The sequence below is a fragment of the Molossus molossus genome, unplaced genomic scaffold, assembly GCF_014108415.1.
Source record: "Molossus molossus isolate mMolMol1 unplaced genomic scaffold, mMolMol1.p scaffold_m16_p_14, whole genome shotgun sequence".
NCBI lineage: Eukaryota > Metazoa > Chordata > Mammalia > Chiroptera > Molossidae > Molossus > Molossus molossus.
In genome coordinates, this window is record NW_023425349.1 from 35,123,563 (window position 1) to 35,150,533 (window position 26,971).

General features: G+C 43.3%; 2 protein-coding genes across 5 annotated transcripts in view; one reads left to right on the forward strand and one right to left on the reverse strand.

The window, feature by feature from the left end:
* DNAI1 (dynein axonemal intermediate chain 1) overlaps positions 1–16,023 on the reverse strand; it is a 62,662-nt gene extending 46,639 nt beyond the window's left edge. The window contains exon 1 of the mRNA XM_036261372.1: positions 15,772–16,023. Within this exon, the coding sequence (XP_036117265.1) occupies positions 15,772–15,801 (30 nt within the window). The 5' untranslated portion in view covers positions 15,802–16,023. The remainder of the gene's footprint in view (positions 1–15,771) is intronic.
* A 186-nt stretch (positions 16,024–16,209) lies between these two features.
* Positions 16,210–26,971, forward strand: part of FAM219A (family with sequence similarity 219 member A) — a 54,273-nt gene continuing 43,511 nt past the window's right edge. For 3 of the 4 annotated variants that reach the window (XM_036261909.1, XM_036261910.1, XM_036261911.1), the window contains exon 1: positions 16,273–16,573. In XM_036261909.1, coding sequence (XP_036117802.1) covers positions 16,514–16,573 — 60 coding nt within the window. In that variant the 5' untranslated portion in view covers positions 16,273–16,513. Of the gene's footprint in view, positions 16,574–26,971 lie in introns of all 4 variants that reach the window. The other variant, XM_036261908.1, reaches the window with a different exon arrangement.

A 26,971-nucleotide genomic window follows, 5' to 3' on the forward strand; every position in this document is an offset into this window, starting at 1 on the left:
CCCTTTCACATCGATGTTTCTCTCTCTCTCTGTTCCTCTCTCTCCCTCCCACTCTACCTGAACAAAAAATGGAAAAATGTCCTCGGGTGAGGATAAAAATAAATAAATAAAAAAAAAAAAAAAAGAAGTACCTTGTTTGATTTTGTTTTTTTAATCCTCAACCGAGAACATTTTCGCATTTATCTTCAGATAGAGCAGAAGGGAGAGAGGGAGGAAGGGAGAGAGGGAGGAAGAGAGAGAGAGAAACGACGACGTGAGAGAGACACATTGACTGGGTTGCCACCCACACAACCCCAACCAGGGCCGGGGACAAACTGCAACCGAGGTACGTGCCCTTAGTGGGAACCAAACCTGAGTCTCTCTGGTCCACAGGCCGACGCTCTAACTGCTGAGCCAAACCGGTGAGGGCTTGATTGATTTTTTTAATGTTGAACTAACTTTGAGTTATTCGAATAAACCCCACTTGGACTGATATATTATTCTTTTTATATATTGCTGGAAAAGATTTGCTAAATTTTGTCGGACGTTTTGCATCTCTGTTCATGAGGAATATTAGCCTATCATTTTCTTTTATTATAGAGTAATAGCTTTGATTTTGACATCATCAAATGAGTTGGGTCTTGTTTAGTTCTCTTCCACTTTCTGCAAGACGTGTAAGATTGGTGCTATTTATTTCTTACATATTTGATATAATAAAACCATTTGGGCCTGAAGTTTCTTTGTGGGAAGGTTTTAAATTATGTATTCAACTTCTTTGTTTATTTATTCATTCATTTATTTATTTTTAAAATATGTTTTTATTGATTTTTTTTTTTTTTTAGAGAGAGGGGAAGGGAGCGATAGAAACATCAATGAGAGAGAGAAACATTGATCGGCTGCCTCCTGCATGCCCCCTACTAGGGATCAAGCCCAAAACCCAGGCATGTGCCTTGACCAGGAATTGAACCAGGACCTCTCAGTCCACGGGACAATGCTCAATCCACTGAGCCACCCTGGCCAGGCTGTTTATTTCTTTTTGATTTTTATCTTTGTTAATTCTCACACGAGGATATTTTTTCCATTGATTTTTATTTATTTATTATTATTTTAAAATTTTTTTAAAATACCTTTTCTTTATTGATTTGAGAGAGGAAAGGACAGGAAGAGAGAGATATAAACATCGATGAGAGAGAGCTCCCCACAATTTGTGATATATATTCATTACTATTTAATTAAAAATGTTTTCTAGTTTCCCTTGTGCTTTTTTTGTTTGTTAATCCTCATCCGAGGATATTTTTTTTCACTGCTTTTTGAGAATGGAGGGGTGTGAGGAGGGGGAGAGAGAGAGAGAGAGAGAAATAAATTGGTTGCTGCCCACACATGCCCCGACCAGGGACGGGGATGGAACCTGCAACCCAGATAAATGCACTTGACCAGGAATCAAATTTGCAACACTTCGGTGCGCGGGCAACGCTCTAACCATTGAGTCATACAGGCCAGGGCTCCCTTTTTTTTTCTTAAAGTGTTTTTTTTTCTTTATTGATTTTAGAGAGAGAGGATGGGAGAGGGAGAGAGAGAGAGAACATCTATTGGCTGCCTCCTGCATGCCCCCCACTGGGGATTTGGCCCACAACCTGGGCATGTGCCCTGACCCGAAACCGAACTGGCGACCTCTTGGTGCATTGGTTGACACTCAATCCCTGAGCCACACCGGCCGGGCCCTTGTGCTTTTTTTTTGACAAGTATTATTTAGAATTATGTTCTTTAATTTCCAAATATTTGGGGACTTAAAACATATTGCTATTTACTTTTATTTTTATTCTATTTTGGTCAAACTATTTCTAGCATGCCATTCTTTCTTTTGTGGAAGGATCTTTGAATTAAGTTAAAATCTGTTAGATTTTAATCTTTTCAAATATATTGAGATTTATTTTATGTCCTAGTGTATGGTCTGTTTTTATGAACATTCTGTAGTTCTTGGGTGTAATTTTCATTCTACATTTTTTGGCTGTAGTGTTCTATAAATGTTAAGTAGGTCAAGCTGATTAACAGATCTTCTGTATCTTTCAATTACTGATAAAGGAGTGTTAAAATCCCCAACCATCATTGTGTATTTTTATATTTCTCCCTTTAGCTCTGTTAGTTTTTGATTCAGATATCTTGAAGTTTTATTAAGCACATACACATTTGTGATTACTTGTCTCCTCTTGAATTGACCCTTTATCATTATAAATATCCTTATTTTTCTTTGGGAATACTTCTTGTCTGGAAGCCTTCCTAGCTTTCTTATGCTTGCCATTGGTATATTTTTCCCACTCTTTTATTTTCAACCTTTCTATGTCTTTACATTTAAACTCTACTTCTTATAGGCAGCATATAATTGAGTCTTATTTTCTTCTTTCCTCGCCTGATAAACTCTGCCTTTTAATTGAAAGTATTGGTTTTTACCATGTTTTTCTTTTTCTGTTTTTCTATCTGTTTTTGTTCCTCTGTTGATCTTTGTCTTCTTTTGTGTTAATTGAGGTGGGTTTTTTTTGTTTTGTTTTGTTTTTTAGTGTTTTATTTTATTTTCTCTATTGGCTTTTTAGCTGTGCCTTTTAGTGGTTGCTCTAAGGTTTGCAATATGCATCCTAAACTTACCATAGTCTACTAAGAATAAATAAATATTATACCACTGCCTATTTCACAATGTAATAACCTTATAATATCTTTCTTTTTAAAAAAATCCTCACCCTAGGATATTTTTCCATTAATTTTTAGATAGAGTGGAAGGGAGGGAGGGGAAGAGAGAGAGAGAGAGAAACATCAATGTGAGAGAGACACAACAATTTGTTACCTCCCACATAACCCTAACCGGGGCCAGGGATCAAACCTGCAACCCAGGTACCTGCCCTTGACTGAAAATTGAACCCATGACTCTTTGGTCTGCAGGCTGATGCTCTAACAGCTGAGCCAAACTAGCCAGGGCTAAGATTGGGTTTTTGTTGTTGTTTGTTTTATTAATTAATTTATTTTTGTTACAGGTGTTTCTCCTTTTTCCCCCATTGACACCCTCCTCCAGATCTGCCCGCCCCCCCCCCCCAGCATTATTGTCTATGTCCATTGGTTATGCATATAAATTCTTTGGTTTATCTCTTCCTACCCCCTGGCCCCCTCTTCTGAGGTTTGTCGGTCTGAACCCCACTTCTATGACTCTGGGTCTATTTTGTTCATCAGTTTATTTTGTTCATTATATTCCACAAATAAGTGAGATTATGTGATATTTGTATTTCTCTGATTGGCTCATTTTGCTTAGCATAATACTCTCCAGGTCCCTCCATGTAGTCTCAAAAGATAAAATATCTTTTTTTATTATAGCTGCATAGTATTCCATTTTGTTTATGTACCACAATTTTTTTATCCATTCATCTATTGATGGACACTTGGACCGTTTCCAGATCTTAGCAATTGTAAACTTGGTGCTATGAACATAGGGGTACATATATTCTTTCTGATTGGTGTTTCAGGCTTCTTAGAATATATTCCTAGAAGTGGAATCACTGGGTAAAATGGCAGTTCAATTTTTAATTTTTTGAGGAAACACCATATTGTTTTCCATAGTGGCTGCACCAATCTGCATTCCCACCAGCGGTGTACTAGAGTCCCTTTTCTCCACACCCTCGCCAGCACTTATTGTTTGATGATTTGTTGATGGCAGCCGTTCTGGTAGTTGTGAGGTGATACCTCATAGTTGTCTTAATTTGCATCTCTCTGATGATTAGTGATGTTGAGCATTTTTTCATATGTCTCTTGGCCATCTGTATGTCCTGTTTGGAGAGATGTCTGTCCTCTGCCCATCTTAATTGGGTTAATCTTGTTTTGTAAATTGATTTTTACAGAGAGAGAGAGAGAGAGAGAGAGAGAGAGAGAGAGAGAGAGAGAGAGATGTAAGGATGATATATCAATTGGCTACCTCCTGCATATTCCCTAACGGGGATCAAGCCCATAACCCAGGCAAGTGCCTGACCAGAAATCGAACTGGTAACCTTTCTGTGCACAGAACAATGCCCAGTCAACTAAGCCACACCAACCAGGCACCTTACAACATCTTAATTACATTTACCACCACCACCTCACCCTTTGCCCTATTGTTGTCATGTATTTTATTTCTAGGTACAGTATAAGTCCCACCTTACAATGGTATTATTTTTGCTTTAAGCAGTCATATGTCTTTTAAGAAAACTAACAGAAGGAAAAAAGCTAGTCTTTTATCTTTAGCCACATATTTACCATTTCCAGTATTTTTTGGTTCTTCCTATAGATAGAGCTTCCATCAAGTATTATTTACCTTCAGCTTAAAGAACTTCCTTTAGTAATTCTTATAGTAAATGTCTACTGAGGACAAATTCTCTCAGTTTTAGTTCACCTGAAAATATATTTATTTTGCCCTCTTTTTTAGTGGTATTTTTTCAACTGATCTTTATTATTGAATGTATTACAGATGTCCTCCTTTTTCCTCATTGATCCCCTCCTCCCCAATCCCAACCCCTCCTGCCTTACCCACACTATTGTCTGTGTCCATTGATTATGCATATATGCACAGAATTTCTTTGGTTTATCTCATCCCATCCTCCCTTCCCCCCTTCTGTTTGAGGTTCATCAGTCTAACAACCAATTTGTACTTCTTAATTCCTTCATCTTTTTCACCCATCCCCCCAGTGCCCTCCCATATGGCAAGCAACAAAAAGTTCTCTATATCTGAGTCTGTTTCTGTTCTGCTTGCTCATTTTGTTTAGATACAATTGTTGATAGATATGTATTAGTTACCATTTTATCGTTCATATTTTTGTTCTTTGTATTCTTCAAGAAGACCCTTCAACATTTCATATAATACTGGTTTGGTGGTAATGAACTCCTTTAGTTTTTTCTTGTCTGGGAAACTCTTGATATGTCCATCGATTCTAAATGATAGCTTTGCAGGATAGAGTAATCTTGGTTGTAGGTTGTTGCTTTTCATCACCTTGAATATATCTTGCCACTCCTTTCTGGCCTGCAAAGTTTCTTTTGAGAAATCAGCTGACAGTCTATGGGAGCTTGTAGGTAATGACCTGCTTTTCTGTTGCTGCTTTTAAGATTATTTCTTTGTCTTTAACCTTTTACATTTTGATGATGATGTGTCTTGGTGTGGGCCTCTTCAGGTTCATCTTGTTTGGGACTCTCTGTGCTTCCTGGACTTGTATGTCTGTTTCCTTCACCAAGTTAGGGAAGTGTTCTGTCATTATTTTTTTCAAATAGGTTTTCAATTTCTTGCTCTCTCTCTTCTCCTTCTGTTACCCCCATGATGTGAATGTTGACATCCCTGAAGTTGCCCCAGAGGCTCCTTACACTATCCTCATTTTTTTGGATTCTTTTTGCTATTCTGATTGGGTGTTTTTTGCTTCCTTATATTCCAAACCAATGGTTTGCTTCTTGGCTTTACCTACTCTACTATTGATTCCCTGTAAATTATTCTTTATTTCAGTTAGTGCATCCTTCATTTCTGATTGGTCCTTTTTTATGTTGTTGATGTTCTCACTAAGTTCTTTGGAGTTCTCCTTAAGTTCCTTGAAGTTCTAAGTTCCTTGAGCATCCTTATAACCAATGTTTTGAACTCTGCATCTGATGACTGCTTATCTCTATTTTGCTTAGTTCTTTTCCTGGAATTTTGTTCTTGTCTTTCATTTGGGACATGTTTCTTTGTCTCCTCATTTTGGCTGCTTTCCTGTTTTTGTTTTCATGTATTAGGTAGAGTTGCTATGTCTCCTAGGCTTTGTAGGGTGACCTATTACTGTAGTTGTCCTGTAGGATCCAGTGGCACAGCCTCCCTGATCACCCCAGCTGAGCCCTCAAGGTGTACCCCTAGTGTGGACTGTACAACCTTCTGTTGTAATTGAGTCTTGATTGCTGTTGGCACAGGAATGGGAGGGATTTACTCAGGCTGATCAGCTGCAAGGACTGGCTGTGCACACTGACCACTGGCCTCTGACTATTGGAGAATCAGCTATGTAGGGGCCCACCACAGAGAACAAGACTTACTTCAGCAAAGCTCTGGTACCCACTGAGTCCACTCATTGAATGTGTCACTTGTGGAGGTGGTTGGGTGGTGGTGCTTCGACGTGGTCTAAAGCGGTCCACTGGATGTGCTGGCTCTGGGGCAAGGTTAGCCATGCCTGTGTTCTATGCGGGACCACCCGGCATAAACGACAAAGTGATCTGCTGATGGCTGCTTCTTGTGCTGGGCTTGGAGGTACCCAGGAAAAGCCAAGTTGTAAACCAAGGCTGGCTGCTTCTAGTGCCAGGTTTGGGCCACTTAACGAGAAGTATGGGGCTCACTGAGACCGGATGCTGCTTGTTTGAGAGATTTTAGGAAAATCTGAAGCAGGATCCAAGACAGGCCAATCCTATGGTAAAACCATTGGAAACAGCTTGGGTGGGCCCAAAAGTTGGGTGGGGCAGAGCCTCAGGGAATCACCAGGGCAGGGCAAACAGTGTGAGCCAGGTTGCTAGAGGCCCAGATATGGCGGCCATCTGCCACCCTGGGGAAGGGCTCACCAAAGGAACAAAGGCCTCCACCAGCACGTCTGTCGGAGAGAAAGCTGCCCTTCTAGTCTTTGTCCCGAAACCAAACAGCTCAGTTCTTCCCCTTATGTCTCTGGTGCCTTTCAAGCTGCCTCCCCTCCATGCTGGAGCTCAGAGGGAGCGAGTTCAAGTAAGTCTGTGCATAGGCCCTTTATGAGGAACTGTCTGGAGCTCCAGTAGCCTCGGCCTCCCTCAGCCTCAGTTCCCACTGGTTTTTACAGCCAGAAGTTATGGAGACTTCTCTTCCTGGCACTGGAACCCTGAGCTGGGTGCCTAGTGTGGGATGGGGACCCCTCACTCCTCAGGTAGGACCTTCACAGCCAAGGTAGAATCCTGATTTTTATCTGCCACACATGGGTGTGGGATCAGTTTGTCCGCGCCTCCACCCCTCCTACCAGTCTCGCTGTGGCTTCTTCTTTAATTTCATAGTTGTAGGACTTCCATTCAGCTCAATTTTAGGTGGTTCTGAATGATGGTTCTTCTGTAGTTTAGTTGTATGATATGGTTGTGGGAGGAGACTAGTAGTGTGTTTACCTATGTCACCGTCTTGACCGGAAATGTTCAGTGGTATTTTTGCTGGACATAAAATTATGGGTTGACAGTAATTTTCTTTCAGTGCTTTAAATATGTCATTCCATTGTCTTCTGACCTCCTTTGTTTACAGTGAGAAGTCAGCTATAATCAAATCATTATTCCCCTGTATGCAATGTGCCATTTTCTCTGGCTATTTTCAAAATTTTATTTTTATCTTTCATTTTTAGTATTTTGACTACGAGAGACCTCGGTGTGGTTTTCTATGTATGTCTCCTTCTTGGGCTTACTGAGCTTCTGATAATACTATATGTTTTCCATCAAATTTAGGATATTTTTGATATTATGTCTTCAAATATTTCTGTGCCTCTTCTCTCTTTCCTTCTGGGATTCCAACTATATACATGTCCCCAATACAATATATGACATATTCCCACAGGTCATTAAAGTATTTTTGTTTTTGTTTTTGTCTTGTTTCTCTGTTTTTCAGATTGGACCATTTCAATGGATCCACCTTCACATTTTTTGTTTCTGATATATATTTTTTCATTGTTTCAATTTTTCTGCTTAGATTCCCCATCCATTAACTGAATATTTTCTTTAAGTCAATAAATAGATCTATAACAGCTGCTTTTAAGTCACTGCCTGCTAATTCTAATATCTAGGTTATCTCATTGGTATCATCATACTCTCCTTTAGATCTATCTCCCTGAACCATAATTAAGAAATTGTCTGAGGCAAAAAGTAAGGATAAATACATAACTCACGTTGGGTGTTTTCCTTCCTTCAGAAATCACTGTTGGGAAGGAATGCCTAAAAGAGTTGCCTCATACATTGTGTCCAGGATTAGAGTTGTTTACAGTGAGAGGGCAAGTTCAGTATGAATTGCTCCAGCATTGCCAGAATATAAATCCCACATGTCAAGGTCTTTAAAAGCTATATATAAAGTGTGCTGCATTTTAAAATCATTGCAGAAATGTGCCATTTAAAAAACAACAACAAAAAAGCCCTAAAGTAAAGACTTGTGTAATGGACAGAACCTTTTGTAATGTAAATATCAGCCCTGAATGAAGACATTGGGCTGTAAAAAATCTGAGGCCCTTCATGCACAACGTATGAGAAACAGATTTGTCAGAAACAATGTAGAGCCCTGGCTGGTTTGGCTCAGCGGTTGGAGCATTGGCCTGCAGTCCTGAGAGACCTGGGTTCGGTTCCCGCTAAGGGCATGTACCTCGGCTGCAGTTTGTCCCCGGCCCTGGTTGGGTCATGTGGATGGCAACCACTCGACATGTCCCTTTCACGTTGATGTTTCTCTCTCTCTCTCTCCCTCCCACTCCATCTGAACAAAAAATGGAAAAAATGTCCTCGGGTGTGGATAAAAAAAAGAAACAATGTAAAAGTTACTTTGGAGTAAAGCAGGTTATACCTTGTACTGGAGAAGCCAAGGAACTATCATACTTCCTTCTAAGGGAAACTGCCCTGTTCACAGCTTTGGCTGCTAAAAGAGCCATAGGATCTTGTTCCTCCTGGATACAACCTAGCATAAATGGATGAGCTGGAATCAATCAGATTCCTTCCCCAAAAGTATAAACTGGGACTACAGAGAGAACTAGTGGTTAGATGGAGATATTGATGGAGATGCTTGTGAGATAGAAAGAGGCCAGAGTGCCCTGGCTGGTTTGGCTCAGCGGTTAGAGGGTCAGCCTGCGGTCCCGAGAGACCCGGGTTCGGTTCCCGCTAAGGGCATGTACCTCGGTTGCAGTTTGTCCCTGGCTCTGGTTGGGTCGTGCGGGTGGCAGCCACTCGATGTGTCCCTTTCACATCGATGTCTCTCTCTCTCTCTCTCCCTCCCACTCTATCTGAATAAAAAATGGAAAAATGGCCCTGGCCGGTTTGGTTCAGCGGTTAGAGCGTCGGCCTGCGGTCCGGAGAGACCCGGGTTCGGTTCCCGCTAAGGGCACGTACCTCGGTTGCAGTTTGTCCCCGGCCCTGGTTGGTCGTGCAGGTGGCAGCCACTCGATGTGTCCCTTCACGTGGATGTTTCTCTCTCTCTCTCCTTCCTCTCTCTCCGTCCCACTCTATCTGTACAAAAAAAAAATGGATAAATATCCTTGGGTGAGGATAAAAAAAAAAAAAAAAATGGAAAAATGTCCTCGGGTGAGGATAAAAAAAAAAAGAAAGAGGCCAGAGTGGCCATGATGAGCTGCTCAAGTGTGTTTCACAGAAACCATGGAAAACTTGGCTGGTTGGGAAATGAAAATAAGGAATGAAACATTCTTGCTAAGAGAAGTAGAGAAAGTAATTACTACTTAATGGGTTTTAGAACCAATAGTTTTCCAGTTATAATTCTAGGCTATTTATGTATTTATAATGCGACCGAAAACCCCCGACATATACACCTTCCCCCTTCATACACCTCCCTCCTTTATTTGAGGTAACTTGAGTGAGCCTCTGTTCTTTGCAACTTAAAGAGCTTAATTAATATACATGTGCCTTAGAGTTTTCCAAGCCCATAAATGGAAGGAGAAGTAGGAAAGCCTTGAGCATTCTAAGCAAAGGGAACATAATCATCAACAAAGATATAGAGGCTTGGAACCACGTGTCTGTCTAGGGATCAGCATTTTTTTTACCCATTTATATTCCAATTTGTCCCAAAGCAACATTTAAGGCTGAATATGTCACACATGAAAAATAAGTAAATGAGAAAATGGATGTAAGGTAAAAATAAAAGTAGAAAAATAAGCCTAGCATTGGTGTAGGGTCCCCACATAACTAACAGAATTAGGCTGCTTTGCATAGAATGAAGGAAGCCTAAACTACTTCTTCTGCAAGCCTAGAACAAGTTAGTTTTCAGAATACTGCAATATGTACCTTTTCATTATTTATTTATTTACTCATCAATGAATTCATTCAGTCATTATTTATTTACCCAATATTTATTAAGCATTTACTATGTGTCAGATTCTAGGATGATAGCTTAAAAAGAACCAAGGTTGAGTTGGTCCTACTTCAAGGGTTCTCAGCCTAGGAGGTAAGATAAATGGAATACATAAACTCACGAAACAAACCAGAATCCAGTGACTCCATTAGTAGGACAAAGTGTTGTGAGACACAAAGCAGTGAAATCGAAGTTTGATCAGTAACTGTGTCTTTTGCTTGCTTCTTCCATATAACTCTGTCTCAGCAATTGGGAAGACTAAATACTCCCTACAAATTTCTAACTGACAGAAAACAATTTCATGTGGCTTGCTCACAGCTGGGAGCCAGAGAATCAAAATTACTCTTCAGCACCAGTTTGCAGGCTGCAAATCCCGGAGATGAGCACAAGAGCTCTCTGCCTTTATTATTTGAGTACCTGGCATGTACTGAGTACTAACAATATACTAGGCTCTCCACAGCAAACAGGGGAGGAGACCAAGTTCAGCCTCCAGTGCTCACAGCTGTTTTGTAATCTGATAATTGTGTATGGCAAACCTCAGACTATAAATCTGAAAATAGCATGACTGTAATTATAACAAAATGCAACAGCCATTGGCAAAATTTGTTTTCTAGTTATCACTTCCATAAGGAATTCCGTAACACTACTAGGCAAAGAGAAGAGAAAACTCTCTCAACTTTGTGCCACTAACCCTCTGAATTATCATCTTTCTCTTTTCTCCTCTCCTGTTACAAAGTGTTCCATCTTCTCTCCATAACTCATCCACTCCCACTTCCTCAGAGATTGGCTGTACCCATTATTTTATGTGTCTCCTTCATCTTCAACTTCTGTCTATGCCAGGGTCCCTCCCCTCAGCATTTAACATATTCAAATTTCACTTTCATCTCTTAAAAAATCCTATCTACATGGTCTTTACTGCCTTCGTAGCTCAATTCAGTCTTCCTTTTACCTCTGAAATTGTTCTTTCCAAGATCCCCAATGACTTACTAATTATTCGATGTCTAGTTCTTAGCTTCATCGACCTCTCAGCAGCATGCAACATGACTGACCACATACTTTGTAAACTCATTGTAAACATGTTCTTCCTTAGGCTTCTGGGACATTATTCTTCTTTGTTGTCTTCTAACTTCTATGCTCACTCCTTACCCTACATTTTGGACTCCTTCCTCTTTCCAAACCTTCAATCGTGGCATTCCTCCTAGAAATGTTTCCTGATTCCCCCAGAATCAGTGTTAAGACCTCCTACCACATGCTCCCATAGAATCCTATGCTACTTCCCCAACCACAGACAATTATTCATTCAATAAGCATTCATTGAGAGTTTCTGATGTGATGGTCACTGTGTTAGGAACTGAGAATACAGATGTAAGCAAAAACATTCACAGGCCCTGTTAACAAGGATTTCAAGTCCAATCAGAGAGACTTACAATAGTTACACAGACAAGTGAATAATTACGCACTGTGATGCATGCTATAGAAGAAAGGATCGAGAGTAATGAGACTATGTAATAGAGGAATCTTAACCCTATCTTAATTAATACTGCAGGAGGCATTGGAGCAGGTTGTAGGGATTGATGTTTGGGCTGAAATATTAGGAGTGCATGTGTGAGGGAAGGTGTGAAGAATGTTCCAGAAAGAGGGGACAGCACATAGAACTGAAGTACAGCAATAATAGGGGAAAAGTGGTACAAGTTAAGGCTTAGAGACCCAAGTAGACCTCAGCTCATATAGGCACTTGAAGGGTTATCTTAAGAGCAATGGGAAGATAATGAAGGGTTCTGAGTGGGGGATGATATAATCAGGTTGACAGTTTGAAAAGATCATTTGATGCAGTGTAGAGAATAGATTGTAAGGGGCATGAGTTGGTGAGGGGAATACAGGTTACAAGGCTTTTATAGCACTCTGGGTGAGAAATGATTGTAGGATGGGCTATGGGGGTGGCAGTGAATATGAAAAAAATGAAATAATTCTAGAAATATTTAGGAGGTCTAGGGGAAAATAATTATATTTAGGACTTGAGGAAAGAAAGAGGTATAAGGATGAAACTAAAGAGAAGGGTCACAAGAACAAGAATATCTTACTTTGGACATATAGAAACATATCAACTTCCCTTAGACTCTGCTCAACCTCTCCTGTCCTCTCTTCTGTGGATCCCAGGTCTAGTCACCAGACTCAAAATCTCTGAATTATCTAAAACTCTGTTTAAGCCTTGTTCCCAATCTTGCCCACTCACCCCTACCCTAGTCTCCCTTCATCAAGATCAGTAGTATTACAAGTATTTTTTCAGAGGGGCTTCTGGAGAGACCACAAAATGATCCAAAAATGCAAGTCTTTTCATTGGCTCTTACAGGCAAGTGATGCAAAATTCTAGACTTTCATATTTTTTATGGTAACCAACTGAGTTATAAAGGAGTACTAAAATTTGTTAGTTATAAACTAAAATTAGCTTTTAACTGAAGTTCACAGAAGACTCTAATTCAGTTCTCTACTAAGAAGTCTGGCTGCCAGGCAATATTTGGCAATGTTGCAAAGCTCCTCCTGTACATATACATATGCAGCCGGTTAGAATTCTCACAATTTTCAGGAAGGACACTTTGTTATTGGGGCATTACTAGTGATGTTTTGAGCTGGTCATGGTTTATGGTGCCTGACATTCATGCATTTTAATGACACATTATGATTCATGGAGCTTCATCATGATCAATTTAATATGCCATGGATTATTTGATTAACCCTCTGGGATAGAGGGATGCATCTCTCTGAACTTATTTTCTGCCACTTCCCTCTTTCCCCTTCCTTGCTGATCTAGAACATGTGTAGCAAGCTCCTATCTCAGGTACTTTGAACTTGCTATGCCCTTTGTCTGGAATGCTTCCTCCCTAGATATTGCATTGCTAAATCTTTCATTTCCTTCAGTTTTTTTCACAAATGTCACCTGTGTGAGGCCTTCCCTGATCACTATATTTAAATCATAATCTTCTGATTTCCTGAACTTCCTACTCTATTTCTCTACTTTATTTTTCTTCTTGACACATACCACACCATCTGTAAACTATATATTTTATTTATTTGTTTATTGAAAATTTACCTCCCACTAAAAGTTAAGCTCCATGAGAGCAGAGGTTTTTTATTCTTTTGTTTGTTGCTCTATCACTAAAACCTAGAACTGTACTGGGCACATAGTAGGTACTCAACAAATTATTGTTAAATGAGAATGGCTATTTATCATAAGAACTTTTTTATTTCTTAATCTCCAATACTCAGCTTTTAAGGCATGGGTATATGTGGTTCAAATGTGAATTATTCATAGCCCTATTGCCAAAGCAGATATTAACGTGAACCTGGAAAAACATGCTTCTACTGTGACATTTCCTTGTTATCCCTCCTTTCTTGTCTCCCCATCCCAGGTTCATCCCTTCCTACCCTTCAAACACACTCAGAGCAAAATTTCCAAAGAACAGCTTGAGGCATTCAGAATTCATATTCAACTCATTTTCAGAAGTTACTATATTCCAGGCATTGTGTTAGGTACAAGGGAACTGAATCAACAATGAACAAAACAGGAAAAAATAAAATAAAATAATCGAAAACAAAACAAACAGCCTTGGCCAGTTTTCTCAGTGGTTAGAGCACTGGCTCACGGGCCGAAGGGTCATGGGTTTGATTTCCAGTCAAGGGCACGTACCTGGGTTGCAGGTTCGATCCCAGCCCTGGTCAGGATTGTGCAGGAGGCAGCCGATCGATGTGTCTTTCTCACATTGATGTTTCTCTCTCTCTCTCCCTCCCTCCCTCCCTTCTACTCTATCTAAAAAAAAAAATGAATGGAAAAATATCCTCAGGTGAGAATTACCAAAAACAAAAACCAAACAAACAGAAAAAGCAAGACAAAACAAACAAACCAAAAAAACAATGAATAAGGCAGACATGATTCTTGCCATCAGAGAGATTATATTCTAGTGGGGATATTATCCAATCCTGCCTCCTGAAAGGGTACTTAATCAGTTGTAGGAGAATATAGTGGCAAACCTGAGACCTGATATATGAAGAGGAGATGAAGGAGAGATTTGGGGCAGGGTGGCATAGAGCAGGTGGGAACAGACACAAAAGATTGTACCAGGCAGGTAGGCAGAGGAAACAACATTTTCAAAGGCCTAGAGGAGAAAGAGAATGTGACTGTCACTTTCCAGGAAGTCAGGACAGTTCAGTTGCTTTGGTTGTGCAGTTTTCACAGAGCAATGATGAGATCTGAAGTAGGGTGGGTAGCAGAGGCTAAAGCTTGCAAGGCCTTGCAGGCCATACAAAGCAAGCTGGACTTTTGGGACTTTATTCTAAAAGCAAGAGGAAGTCACTGAAAGGTCTGATCAATGGAGCAACATGAACAGTACAATTTAAACTCTTCTCTGTCCCCTAACAAACCAACCCTGATCTTCCCTTCTCCACTGTAGGCATCCAAGCCATAGCTGTCTCACATCCACCCTGAAGCTTTTCTGCTGCTCCAACCTGCATGTCTCCCTCCTCAGCTCCAGGAATCCCATTCTCTCTTGTATTTGTATGCCTGGGTTCTGCCCCCCCCACCCCCACCCCATTGGACTGATTGCACAGAGAACAGGGACAACTTCTCAAACCTTTCTAGGTTGTCCCACACTCAGCTCATCACTGATTGGGCTTTACTGAGACAAGAGGGTGATAAATACAATCCAGCCTTTTCTCACACCCCACAAACCAACATTTACATTGTATTAAAACAACCCTTCCCTGGGGGAAGTGGGGGAAAGTGTTGGAGTATGCAGGTTTCTCTGCTTCCTGTCTGTAGTCACCTCTCTCTGCTCTCAGTGTAATTAGCCTCTAACGTCTCCCCTAATGGGCTAGAAAAACTCATCCCTAAACTTATTCACACTGCAAGTGCTAGAAAAGACAACTCTAATCTGTAGTGACAGAAAGCAGATCAGTGGTTATCTGGGGTGGGGGGATTCAGGAGAACTGACTGGGTGGAGGCACAGGGTAACTTTTCAGGGTAGAGGAAGTGTCCTATATCTTGATTGTTGTGGTGGTTCACAAATGTACAAATTTGTCAAACCTTGTCAACATGTACAACTGAAATGGTCCATTTCATTGTATGTAAACCAGACCTCAGTAATGCTGAACTTAAAACAAACTAGACACAGGCAATCGTGTGAGGAAGGCCTGGGATGGGGCAGGGGCTAGGTGGAGGGGAGCAAAATGGTGGGGGGACACCTATAATACTATCAACAATAAATAAATAAAAATTTAAAAGTCAATAGACCAAAGCACAGTACATACATGAGCTTCAAAACAAAGTGCAACCCTGCCATAAAACTAGGGCATGGCCATATGGGAAAAGCAGCTTCCCCATGGTTGTAGAGATCTAAGAAAGATGTGTCCACCTGCTATGGAAGGCCAGATGAAAGAAGCAAAGGAACAAAGGCTAATATGGAGACCAGACCAAACTATGTAAAGTCACAACCAGCATGGACACAGATTTGTTCTCTACAAACCTCCGAATACCTAGGCCTGAGTGACGATTAGTGGGAGAGAGAGCAAGAAAGGGTCAAAGGTCAGTGAGAACACAGGCCAGCGGTTACAAGGAGAGAGAAGATTGGAGTCAACAAGGAAAGGATGATGAAGGACCAGTAGAGAGGTATGATCAGTAGTCATTGGCGGTGGTCAGAGTTCATCGCGAGAGGGCAGGTTGAAGTGTTTGTTACCTGCCTACGTGGCTGCTGTTTCTGGGGCATCTTCAAAGAAGTAGAAAGCACTTCAATATTTGGAGCGTCTACAAAACAATCCCTCGTCTGAAGACAAGAAGTTTGTCCGTCACCTCGATCATGCACGGGAAATCCGGTTCTCTTTCACGTCAATTCCCAGTCTCAAGGGTTCTTTGGGGACAGCCGTCAATGTGGGTCCCTGAGCCTTAGCGAGAGGGAATCGGCTCCTCCCCGACGCGGTTACCCAGCAACTAACCAGCAGCCCCCGCGCAGGCGCTTCTGACTCCTGGTCCCCGCTCGAGGGGGAGGCGGGGCTGGGCACGAGGGGAAGCACAGTTTCACTAAGTTCCGCCCCCTCAGTAACACTAAGATACCACCCCCTCATGAATAATGCACATTCGGGCGGTGTCCCGGACCCGGAAGTGGAGTTGCCGAGTCACCGCAGTGGCTGAGCTGCTGACAGGAGGCGGTGGCCGAGGAGGAGGCGAGGCCAGACTTGCGGCTCTGCCCCGCTACAGCCGCTGTAGTGCTAGGCGAGCCCACGGAGCCACGCGGGCCTTAACCCGCCAGCGAACCTTCCGCCCCGCTCCCACCCGTCGATCTGCTCGGCCGCCTGCCCTCCCTACTCGTCCGGGGCGGCCTAGTCTGCACCACCCAACCGGCTCCTGGGGCCGCCGCCCCGCGCGGTACTGTTGGCGTCCCTGGCCGCGCCCGGCCCTGGGCCCGCTCGCTCGCCGGCACCATGATGGAGGAGATCGACCGGTTCCAGGTGCCCACCGCGCACTCGGAGATGCAGCCACTGGTGAGGGGGCGGGCGGCGGGCAGGCCAGGGTCGGGAAGGGTCGCTGCCTAAGGGGGAAGAAGGAATCAGGCCTTGGGGACTGTACGAAGGGAGCGCCTTCAGATGGGGCAAAGAGAGCCATGAAAACATCGCTGGGGAGGGTGATCTGCAGGACATGAAAACCGTGGGAGAATCCGCGAAGAATGACGGCAAAGGAGCCTGTAAGGGCGGAGGGCACGGTCTGAGGAGGCAGGCCGAGGGAACTATGGGGAATGCCGTCGGATGGAACCGAGAGGGGTACAGTGATGCAAACCAATCAAGGCCCATAGCTGGGAAAGAAAGGAAACTGGCCTGGGGCACCGTGGGCAGCAGGCCTAGTAGGTTGGCGTGAGAGATGGGAAGGCGTTTAGCCCCGGAGGCCTGTGAGATTCAGGGCGGGGGATGGGGCCGGAGAGCAGTCAGTCTAAGAGGGCCTGGGAATAGGCTTGTACAGGAGGAGGGGCCTGCCCGCCGGTTTGCTAGATTTGGATGGGAACGCGGAGGCAGAGAACCATAGGCCAGAGGGTCGGTGCAGGATCCGGGAATTCCCTTCTCCGGAGGAGAGCGCAGGTAGTCTAAGCTGGCGGTACCGGAGCCAAGGAGGAGAGAGCGCAGAGGCGAGATGAAGAAATCAGAGGCACAGATGAGAAGGCTCCGGAACCGACGGGAGAGGGGGCGGGGCTGCGCTGGAGACGCTAGTGCCCACCGTTTGGAAGAGCCCCTATCATCCTAGGCCTACAAGCTTGGAGCCCTTGCTGGGCGCCGATCCTACCGCCTGTCAGCGGTCTCGGAGTAAGGGAGGAATGATGTCATCGCTGCCGGCTCAGAGGAGATGGAAGGGGGAGGGAGACGCGGGCGCACCGAGGCCAGGCCTAGGGCAGACCATGCCCGCTGCCCATAGCCCCGGAGTGGGGGTGGAGGAGTGGGGGCACCGGACTGGCTTGTCCGCCGCCAAGTGGAAGAGAGGCCTATTCTGTCAGTATAGGGAGAGGGAGGCGCGAGGGAGTGCCCGGGCCCTGTTTGCTTTTCTTTCTCCTTTCCTCCTTGGAGTCTTAGAGGGGGAGCGGGAAGGAGGCAGAGCAGGCCAGAAACCTAAAGGTTGGGTGCCCTATTCTCTGAGCTCTGCTGGAACCTAGCAGAGCTCTACAAGCCTTGAAGAGATTGGGCTCTCCTGCCCAGCCTGTGTGGCTCAGTGGTTGAGCGTCGACCCATGCACCAAGAGGTCACCAGTTCGATTCCGGGTCAGGGCATATACCCAGATTGTGGGCCCTATCCCCAGTGAGGGGCATGCAGAGGCGGCCAATCTATGTTCTCTGTCATCATTTCTCTCTCTCTCCCTCCCCCTCCCCCTCTCTCTAACATCATAAAGGAAAAAAATTTTAAAAAGCCCTGGCCGGTTTGGCTCAGCGGTTAGAGCGTTGGCCTGCGGTCCGGAGAGACCCGGGTTCGGTTCCCGCTAAGGGCACGTACTTCGGTTGCAGTTTGTCCCCGGCCCTGGTTGGTCGTGTGGGTGGCAGCCACTCGATGTGTCCCTTTCACGTCGATGTTTCTCTCTCTCTCTCTCTCCCACTCTCTCTGTACAAAAATTGGAAAAATGTCCTCGGGTGAGGATAAAAAAATAAAAAAATAAAAAGAGATTGGGCTCCCTAAGGCTCTTCCCTCTGTGTTAGGCCAGGAGGAAAGAAACAGTTTCTACCCTTGGGCCCCCAGGCCCCTGGCTTACAGATGTGCTTTGTGACTTCCTGAGGAAGCAACCTTCCCATTACAGCAGCCAAGACAGACCTTGGCAGGAACCCATGACCTACTCTAAGCCACACCTTTTGGGAGATGGGAGAGAGAACCATTAGAGGCTACCTAGCAAGATATAAAAGGCATCCCCCCCCCCCCCTTTTGTGACTACTTAGCTCCAGAAGCCAAAATAGAAGCTACATAGATGTGTACCATATTAAACTGAGGAGAGAGATGCTAGCCTGATGCTATCATTAGATTATTTAGGGGGTCAGAAAATCTTGGGGACTAGTTTATCCCATAAACTTGAAGAACTTTGGGCTAGGTTAAGAGGACTTTCCTTTCTGGACTATTTTTCCAGCCAACCTGGCTTGTCAAACTAAATTGCCTTTTCAGTTTTAAGTATCTAATCAAAGGGAGGGTGGATGAAGGAGGAGAAGGAGGATGTCCTAGTGAGGCAGAAGAAAGCAATGAGTTGGTTCTTGCCTCCCATCTGGGGTTCCTAAAAAGGGAGGCAATAACTGTCCAGGGAAAGGGGGAAAGGAATCGAATCACAAGGCTCTCTCAGTTGTCCTTGATGCCTCTGTCATTGCCTAAAGTTCTCAGTGATGGTTTGAGTGAGTAGTGGCCCCAGAAGACTCCTGAGCTGCTTCTTGTCTGTGTGGCTCTGGAATAAAAGTGCAAGGAGACATTTATCAGAAAAACTGTAATTGCCTTCAGACCTTTTCTTGAAGTCTAAAGGAGCCCTTCTTGCTAGGGGCTGCTTTGTTGCAGTTGAGTGAGAGCCTTGTTGAAGTAGCAATACAGTCATCCCCCATTTAAGGGTCATAGACATTGCCCTGCAGATTTCAGCTTCTTGACCCTTGTTCCCAGGTTGAAGCCTAGAGGACTCCCAAAACTCCTTAAATGCTCTGTGTATTATTGAGACCGCATAATCTTGTGTAGAGTTTCCCCAAGAGCCTTTATTTCAGGGTGTAAAGACTTAAGATGTTATACTACATAAGAGAAAGTAAAAGTGGCTCCTAAGAGATATTTGGGTAGACTGTAAAAACTAGGGTCCCAGGTTTGAACTCAGCCATGACCTATTTCCTTCCTTCCTTCCTTCCTTCCTTCCTTCCTTCTTTCCTTCCTTCCTTCCTCTCTCTCTCTCTCTCTCTCTCTCTCTCTCTCTCTTCCTCACCTGAGGATATTTTTTTCCATTTATTTTCAGAGAGAGAGAGAAACATCGATGTGAGAGAAACAATCGACTGGTTGCCTCTCGCATGGCCGCAACCAGGGCCAGGACTGAACTGCAACTGAGGTACAAACCCACAACTTTAGTCCGAGGGCTGACGCTCGAACCACTGAGCAAACCAACCAGGACCCTATTTCATTTCTTGCCATTATTTATTGAGACCTCTCTCTAGAGTCTCCTCTTCTCTGGACTTAGTTTTCTCATTTATAAAATAAAGACAAACTATCTTTTTAAAGTTTAAGCAATAGCTCCTCACTCTCTCTTCCAAAGAATATCATAGGGACCTGATATCACTGAGTCAGCAAATTCATTCACCTTATATTTATTGAGCATCTGCTCTATTCTAGATACTACACTAGGTGTTAGGGACACAGTGGGTAGCAACATAGACACAAATATGGCCTTGCCTTCCTGAAACTTACAGTTCAATAGAAGTTTATCATTTTTGCTCACTCCCTCAGTGTGAGCCCTCTGAGGGCAGAATGGGGGCTATCTCCTTAAACCCTAAAGGAAATAAAGCAATGCCGATGTTAGCATCATTTCCCCTTTCTGGACTAAGCTGTACTCATACAGGCCTGTCACATGGGCTCCATCATCAAATAATCCTCCCCTAATAATAGTGGTGGGAAGAATCCAGAAGCCATTCCTCTGGGGGTGAAATTAAGCTATGGAGGGAAGAGCATCTTTATTTTTTTATTATTTACTTGAAAAAGAAACTCAAGCTTAAAAAAGAGGCCTGGAGGAATGGCAAGAGTAAAAAGAGAAGGCACAGCCAGCACATCTGGGTGTTTCCAAGGTGCTAATTTAAGTATTAGTTCTCAACTTAGTGGGAGGAAGAGATCCCTGCCCTGTTGCTGCTGCTGCTGTTGTTGCAGCTGTCAGGAGTCTTCTGTCTGGGGTGGGAGTTGGTGGCCTCCCTCTTTTCCCCTTCACACCAATTATTTCATTGGCCTGGTTGTATCTCAGCAGCTGAACCAGGCCTGGGCTTATCCCTGAGAGCTCCCCAGGGTCTCTTCCTGTCTCATTATGAAAGGAATGAGAGCTCCTCTTGGAGACCTAGTCCCTGGACTCCACTCCTGCTGTGTCTATCTTCTAGAAAATCCTTAGTGTTTTTGAGCACAGATTTTCCCAAAGAAACTGCCAGGAATGTAAGTTCTGTGTCCAAGCCACATACCTCTCTGATCTAGAGAGCACCCATCTATTTGTTTAAGGCTCTCTATTGAGCAGTTGGGTTGAATTTGGGCTATTGTTTGCATGTGCAGCAGCAGTCGGCTCTCTGGCCCTATTGTCTGTCTTCTAGTCTGGTTGGTGCAGCCTCACAGTCTATGTCTTCTACTTGGCTACAACTGGAGAGGAAGAGAATTGTTGGGGGGGAAAAAATGGAGCTTTTAAAGTTAATTATGTCAGACAAAACCCTGCCCCCTATGTTTTCAGAGACCAACTAGACTAAAAAACAGCATATGGCATCAGACAGGGTCTCTGTACACTTGACAGAAATGCTAGTCTAGCCTTCCTGAAACCCAGGTTGTCTGTTAACTCATTTGTTTAGTTCGTGAGCATATGCTCAGTTCCAGGTACTTTAAGGATAGAGACAAGTGAGATCTCTTCAGTGATTGGCCAGGAGAAGGATGGACTCAAATGGCTACAGGAAAGTTTTAGATACATGTCAAGAAAGAATGGGGATTAATGGAGGGTGTTCCTGAGAAAGGGTGATACCTCCCTTGGGAGAAGATGAGAAATGCTGAAGTTCTGACCCTTTAACCATCTGAACTTAGAAAGTAGTTTCAGGTATCTCCTGCCTCCTGACATTCAGGGATGGGGAAGGTCAGGGAATTAATTCAGCGAGTGAGCAACAGTAACCCCTGAAAGTGGCAGAGAAAACATTGTGAAGATAGCTAGAGCCACGATGAAAAATTGACCTATGTTTATTCTGTGGTCAGGGAGCCTTAAGTTGCCTCTTTGTAGTCAAATGACTTTTCGATTGAAGGGTGGATTCTCCTAATGGGTCCATGTGGCTCATTACCTAGTAGTATTTCTCAGGTTCTGGGATGAGGCCCACCCTTTTCTCTTTTCCTATATTGCAAAGTGAGGATCAGGTTTACTAGGTCTCTACTTCATCCCTTACTACTCATCGCCTCAATCAACAATATTAAGAACCTATTTTTTGCTAGATGTTGTGCTGGGTTCCCTAACACAAAATTTTGCTCCAGGGATATGCACAATTAAGATGGATTGTGGTACCACAGGGTAATGAGCACTGCAGAAAGGAAGAGCCAGGTCCATCAGAGCCAAAGGAAAACAGGAAGGGCTTCCATCGTGATCAGGGAAGGCTTCACAGAAGAGTCATGGCTGAACTGGCTTTTAGAAGAGGAGTAGAAGGTTGGCAGACTGATAAGATGAGATGAGGTCAAGTGTTTCAGGCAAAAGGCATGGAGGAAGAAACAAAAGGATGCATTTGGATAATTGAAGGGCTTAACTTAAGGGAATAACATCATTCAATTTTAATTTAGGACTAACATTTTAGTAGTGAATAAGAGATTAGAGAAAGTAAGATTGGAGATCTGAAAACTAATATAAAGGTGGGTGCAATAATACTCCAGGAAGAAATGATTTTAGTCTAGAGCTGAGAGGACGGGACAGATAAAGCAGAATAGGCAGGATGTGGTACCTATTTGGAGGTGGGGTGGAGAGGTAGGGAGTCAAAGATACATCCCAGGTTCCTGGCATGGTATCTAGATAGCAAGAGGCACCATTACCACCCCCAGAAAACTCAGGGGCCTGTGGACCTCTTGGCTTTAGGGACTGCTTATATGGGAGAAGCCTGCTGTTTTCCTTTGCTCTGCTGTTGAAGCTGCATTATTAGTGTTATGGGGGACTCAGTCTTAGAAAATTAAGGAGCAGTGTAACACTGGCCCCACAGCCTCAAAAAGGATACTGAGAAATGCCTGCCAATGAGTACTTTTCCCCTGTGATGAATGCAAGTGAATTGGTGGCAGCAAGGAGCCACAGTGTTTTTGTTTTGTTTTGTTTTTCTGGCAGCACTTTGGTAAAGAAAAATAAAATCATTTCTTGGCAAGAGAGTGTTTTAAGTTGCAGTTTCTGGCCGGACCTTTTACCAGTATTCGAGGCAAACCTATGGTTTTCTGACTGATAGGCTGAGCCAGGCGCTTTCACTGACTTCTTTTGCAAGAGTCAGAATGGGAAAAGATAACATGTTTCCTTTCTTTGAGACCAGCCTGGAAAACTGCAGTTGGGGTAGAAGCAGTGCCAAGGGAGCAGACTTCTGGGATGAGATTGCTCAAAGGTGACTTGGCTTCTTAAAGGCCCCAAGTGCAGCCTCTGTAGGCAGGCACTTCCATGGTAGCTGGGAGTCAGGATGAGTCATTTCCACCCAGGAGCTGCCTGCTGCCTGCCTGACTATAGCCCAGAGTGAACAGAAATGGAAATCAGAGCCTTCTGCACTTGAACCTGACTAGCCTCAGGGACCCTCTCCTCTCCTTGAAAGGGCAGATGGAGCCTGTGTTTAGAAAGGGGACATGGGCCCTGGCCGGTTTGGAGAGACCTTGGTTCTGTTCCCACTAAGGGCAGGTACCTTGGTTGCAGTTTGTCCCTGGCCCTGGTTGGGTCGTGTGAGTGGCAACCACTGGATGTGTCCCTTTCACGTCAATCTTTCTTTCTCTCTCTCTCCCCCCACCTCCCACTCTATCTGAACAAAATGTCAAAAAATATCCTCGGGTGAGGATTAAAAAAAAAAGAAAGGGGACATGGGAGACACAACTCCTTGCACTTAGTTGCTTCATCCATGCCATCCAGCAGATCCTGGGAGGACGGGCGCAGGGAGCCCCACAGGGGTGAGAAGGAGAGAATCAGGCTAAGAGTAGATACCGAGAGGTGCTGGTTGAAGGAAGCAAGGGCCTGGCTCAGCAGCCTCCCAAGGCATTGTTTCCTAAGGAGACTCTGGTGGGAATCTGGCCATCAGGGCTGGAGAAAGGAAGGAAGAAAGCAGGCGGAGCTGGGACCAGCTCTGAATCTGACTCTGCTCTGGGGTTCAGAAGTTGGCACATGACCCAAAGGCCTCACTGTGGGGCAGCCTAGTGAACTCTTGATTTTTAGGGAGGGACTCTGTAGTAGGGAAGTAGTCTTGGAAGAAGGCCCAGAAGGTCTGGCCTAGGGGAAGGATAGATGGGGATATGTAGGAGTTCCCCCTAGACTTTACATTCTTAGGAGCCAGTTCAAGCAAAAATGTACTTGCATTTGTTGTTGTTATTCAAAGATATCAAATTGAGGATTAAATGGTTATGCTTCTTGAGGGTCAATTTTAAGTTTCTATGATGATGATGATGTATGAGTATGTGCACAAGTAAGAGGGCAATGATGGTCATGAAGGGTGTTCTCTGAATGACCATTCTAGCCCTGAAAAGTATAAATATGACAAGAGGCCACACCCAGGCAGAAATGAGTCCAGCTACTGTGGTTCCTGGCCTGATTTTGCCTGTTTTCATCACCAGACTCTTGGCTGTCATAACCAGAGTCGACCCCATCTATCTACTTAGAACAATACCTGAAGGGATACTTTAACTAAGATTTATTAAATTAACTGCATCCAAACTGTGGAATGGGAACCATATATATTTTATTGTGTAGTTAACTTAAACAAAATTATGTACAAGCTATAAATTATTTATAGTTCCCATATTAATTTGCAATTTTATCCTTATAAAGGAATTGGTGAAGCCCTCAGCCAAACATGGCTTAGACCAACATTTCCTATAGTATAGTATATAGTATATCTTTAGGAATATTGGTCCTTTGAGATACTTTATGGGTGGGGGGAAAATCTGTAGATAAATTCCTTTGGGAAATACTGCACACTATCCCATCACAATGTTTACTAGCATTTTAAAGGCTCTGAGAAGTTCTGCAGTAAAGAAACCTTTCCAGCTTTGTTTAACTCAATGGTTTCCAAGATTATATAACCATGGAAATTTTTTTCATGTTCTAGTTATTAACATCTTATGGAACCAATGTGTTTCATAAAATACTCTTTGGGAAACTCTGGCTTAGAAATTAGTATCTCTCCTGATTCAGTCTAGATTTATATTCTTCTCAGTCTTTTTGACCCCCTTATAACCCACACCTTTTTCTTCCATACTAGTCTCTAATGGGATGTTGTTGCTTTGTATCAGGGTCTGAACTTATTGCCATCAGTAGGAAGATTTTAGTGAACTTTGGTCAGGTATAGAAGCAAATACTAAATGCCTAATTTTTCTCAAGATATTGTTTAGGGGCATTTATTTCCCTTTGAGTCCCTCTACTAACTGATAATGTGGTGAAACCAGCATTTTCACCATTAACTTTTTTTGACAGTTTCACTGAGATATAATTCATATACTGTACACTTTACCCATTTAGTACTTTACTTTTAATTCTAGTGTGGCTGCTGCATGCCTCAGTTCTTTTTCTCCTTTTTACCTGTGGGTTATGCTCTGCCTTTTTGTGTTCTGCTAAGCAATAGAGAATATAAAGATTATAGTTCAAATCTCTCATCAAGAAGAATCCCATCTCAATTGAGATTTAAACTGAAAACTGGATTCCTGATTAGGGTTCCTCACTATTTCCTCTGCAGTACCATTAAATGTTCCTGCTAATTACAGCAGCTGAAGAGGCATTCCTGCATAATAATTTTACATATATAAAATGGGGCCTACTTTATGGGCTAGAAAAAGCATGGATGATAAGCAGATTTTATCCCTTATGCTAATGCCCATTGATCAGCTGTGGCTGCCTGGAGCATGTATTAAGGTGTATTCTGAGGCAGAGTCTTGGTTCAGTGAAAAAGAATGACATGGTTGGTTTTCCATGTCTGCCATGGTCTTCAGCAGGGGAAATATCACTTCTAGTACTCTGCTTGCCATCCCAGCAGTCCTGAATCATTATAGTTATACTAGGCAAAGAACACAGGAAAGGAAAACTCTTGGAGATGATAGCTAGCTCAGCGATCTGCTTCACTGAGGAGTTGGACTCTTATGATGTGGCTCTTTAATTAATGAATGGAGAAAAACGGTCTTTCCTACTCTGATCTTCAGCATGGGTTTTTGAAGTATTGACTTGATATAAAATTAATAATCCTTCTTAAATAGATAGGTCAGGTAAGAGGGAGTATCCTTGGCTCTGCTGAGCAGATAAGATGGGAAAAGAGGAAGATTCAGGGAGAGATCTCATAAATATCACATAAGTGTTTGGCCACACTTATGGTGAAAATATAAGCCCTCACCGAAGTAGCAAGAAGAAGAAGTAAACTACTAGAGGAGACCTTAAGCCCAGCAGTTACTGGAGATGAAAGGCCCTACTGTGGGCTATATAGCCTTAGCACTCTTTCCCCCTACCCCTACCCCCAAGCTAAACAGTCCCTGTTTTTTTCTCTACTATTTTCCCAGAGACTGGTTTCCAAATCCCTAGTCACCCTGGCTGCTCTAGTAAATACTTTTGAGTTACTGACTCTTGTAACCAGACACAGACCTCTCCATGTGATCTGATCTGCCCAGATTACAGTGGGGCTGTCATTCTCCATAATATTGGTATTGTACTTATATTATTGTTACTTGAGGTTTACGATCATATTTAATAGCTATATCTATTCTTATAGTGAACTCAGGACACACCTGAAATAGGGTAGCCCTTTGCCTTAGCAATGTAAAATCAAGGCAAGAACCTGGAAGGACATCATGGGCTAGGCTGAATGCTAATATAGGTAAGGGTCCACTGGGTCTAGTGAGATGATGAATTCATACCTATTAGAAACTATACCACATGTGTCTATTTTGACTCTTATATTCTCAGAGTAGTAGCTGGCTAAATTCAGCAATGGAATTTAAATAAGAATCTAGGTATGCCTTGGCTAGTTTTGCTCAGCGATTAAGAGCATGGGCCCACAAACTGAAGGGTCATGGGTTTGATTCCAGTCAAGGGCATGTACCTGGGTTGCAGGTTTGATCCCTGGCCCCATTTGGAGGTAACCAATCGATGTGTCTCTCTCACATCAATGTCTCTCTGTCCCTCCCTCCCTCTCTTCCAGTCTCTCTAAAAAAAAAAAAAAAAATCCAATAGAAAAATGTCCTCCCTTGAAGATTAACAAAAAATAATCTGAGTGAAGCTGTGTGATTGGGTAGCCTAGGGTGGACCTTCAAAGAGAGCCAATGTTTATGTGAACAGAAAACATAATGTAAGTCTACTATATGACATAGCCACCAGAAAAGCTAATGTGCTGTTGGGCTGCATTAATACAAGTATGAAATTTGGGTCCTAAGAGGGATAGTCCTTCTCTGTACTGGTTAGCGCTATCTGAAGTCCTGCATGAAGTCCTGCGTTCTATGCTGATATCATCATTCAGGAGGGAGTGACTGGAATGATTAAAGGAA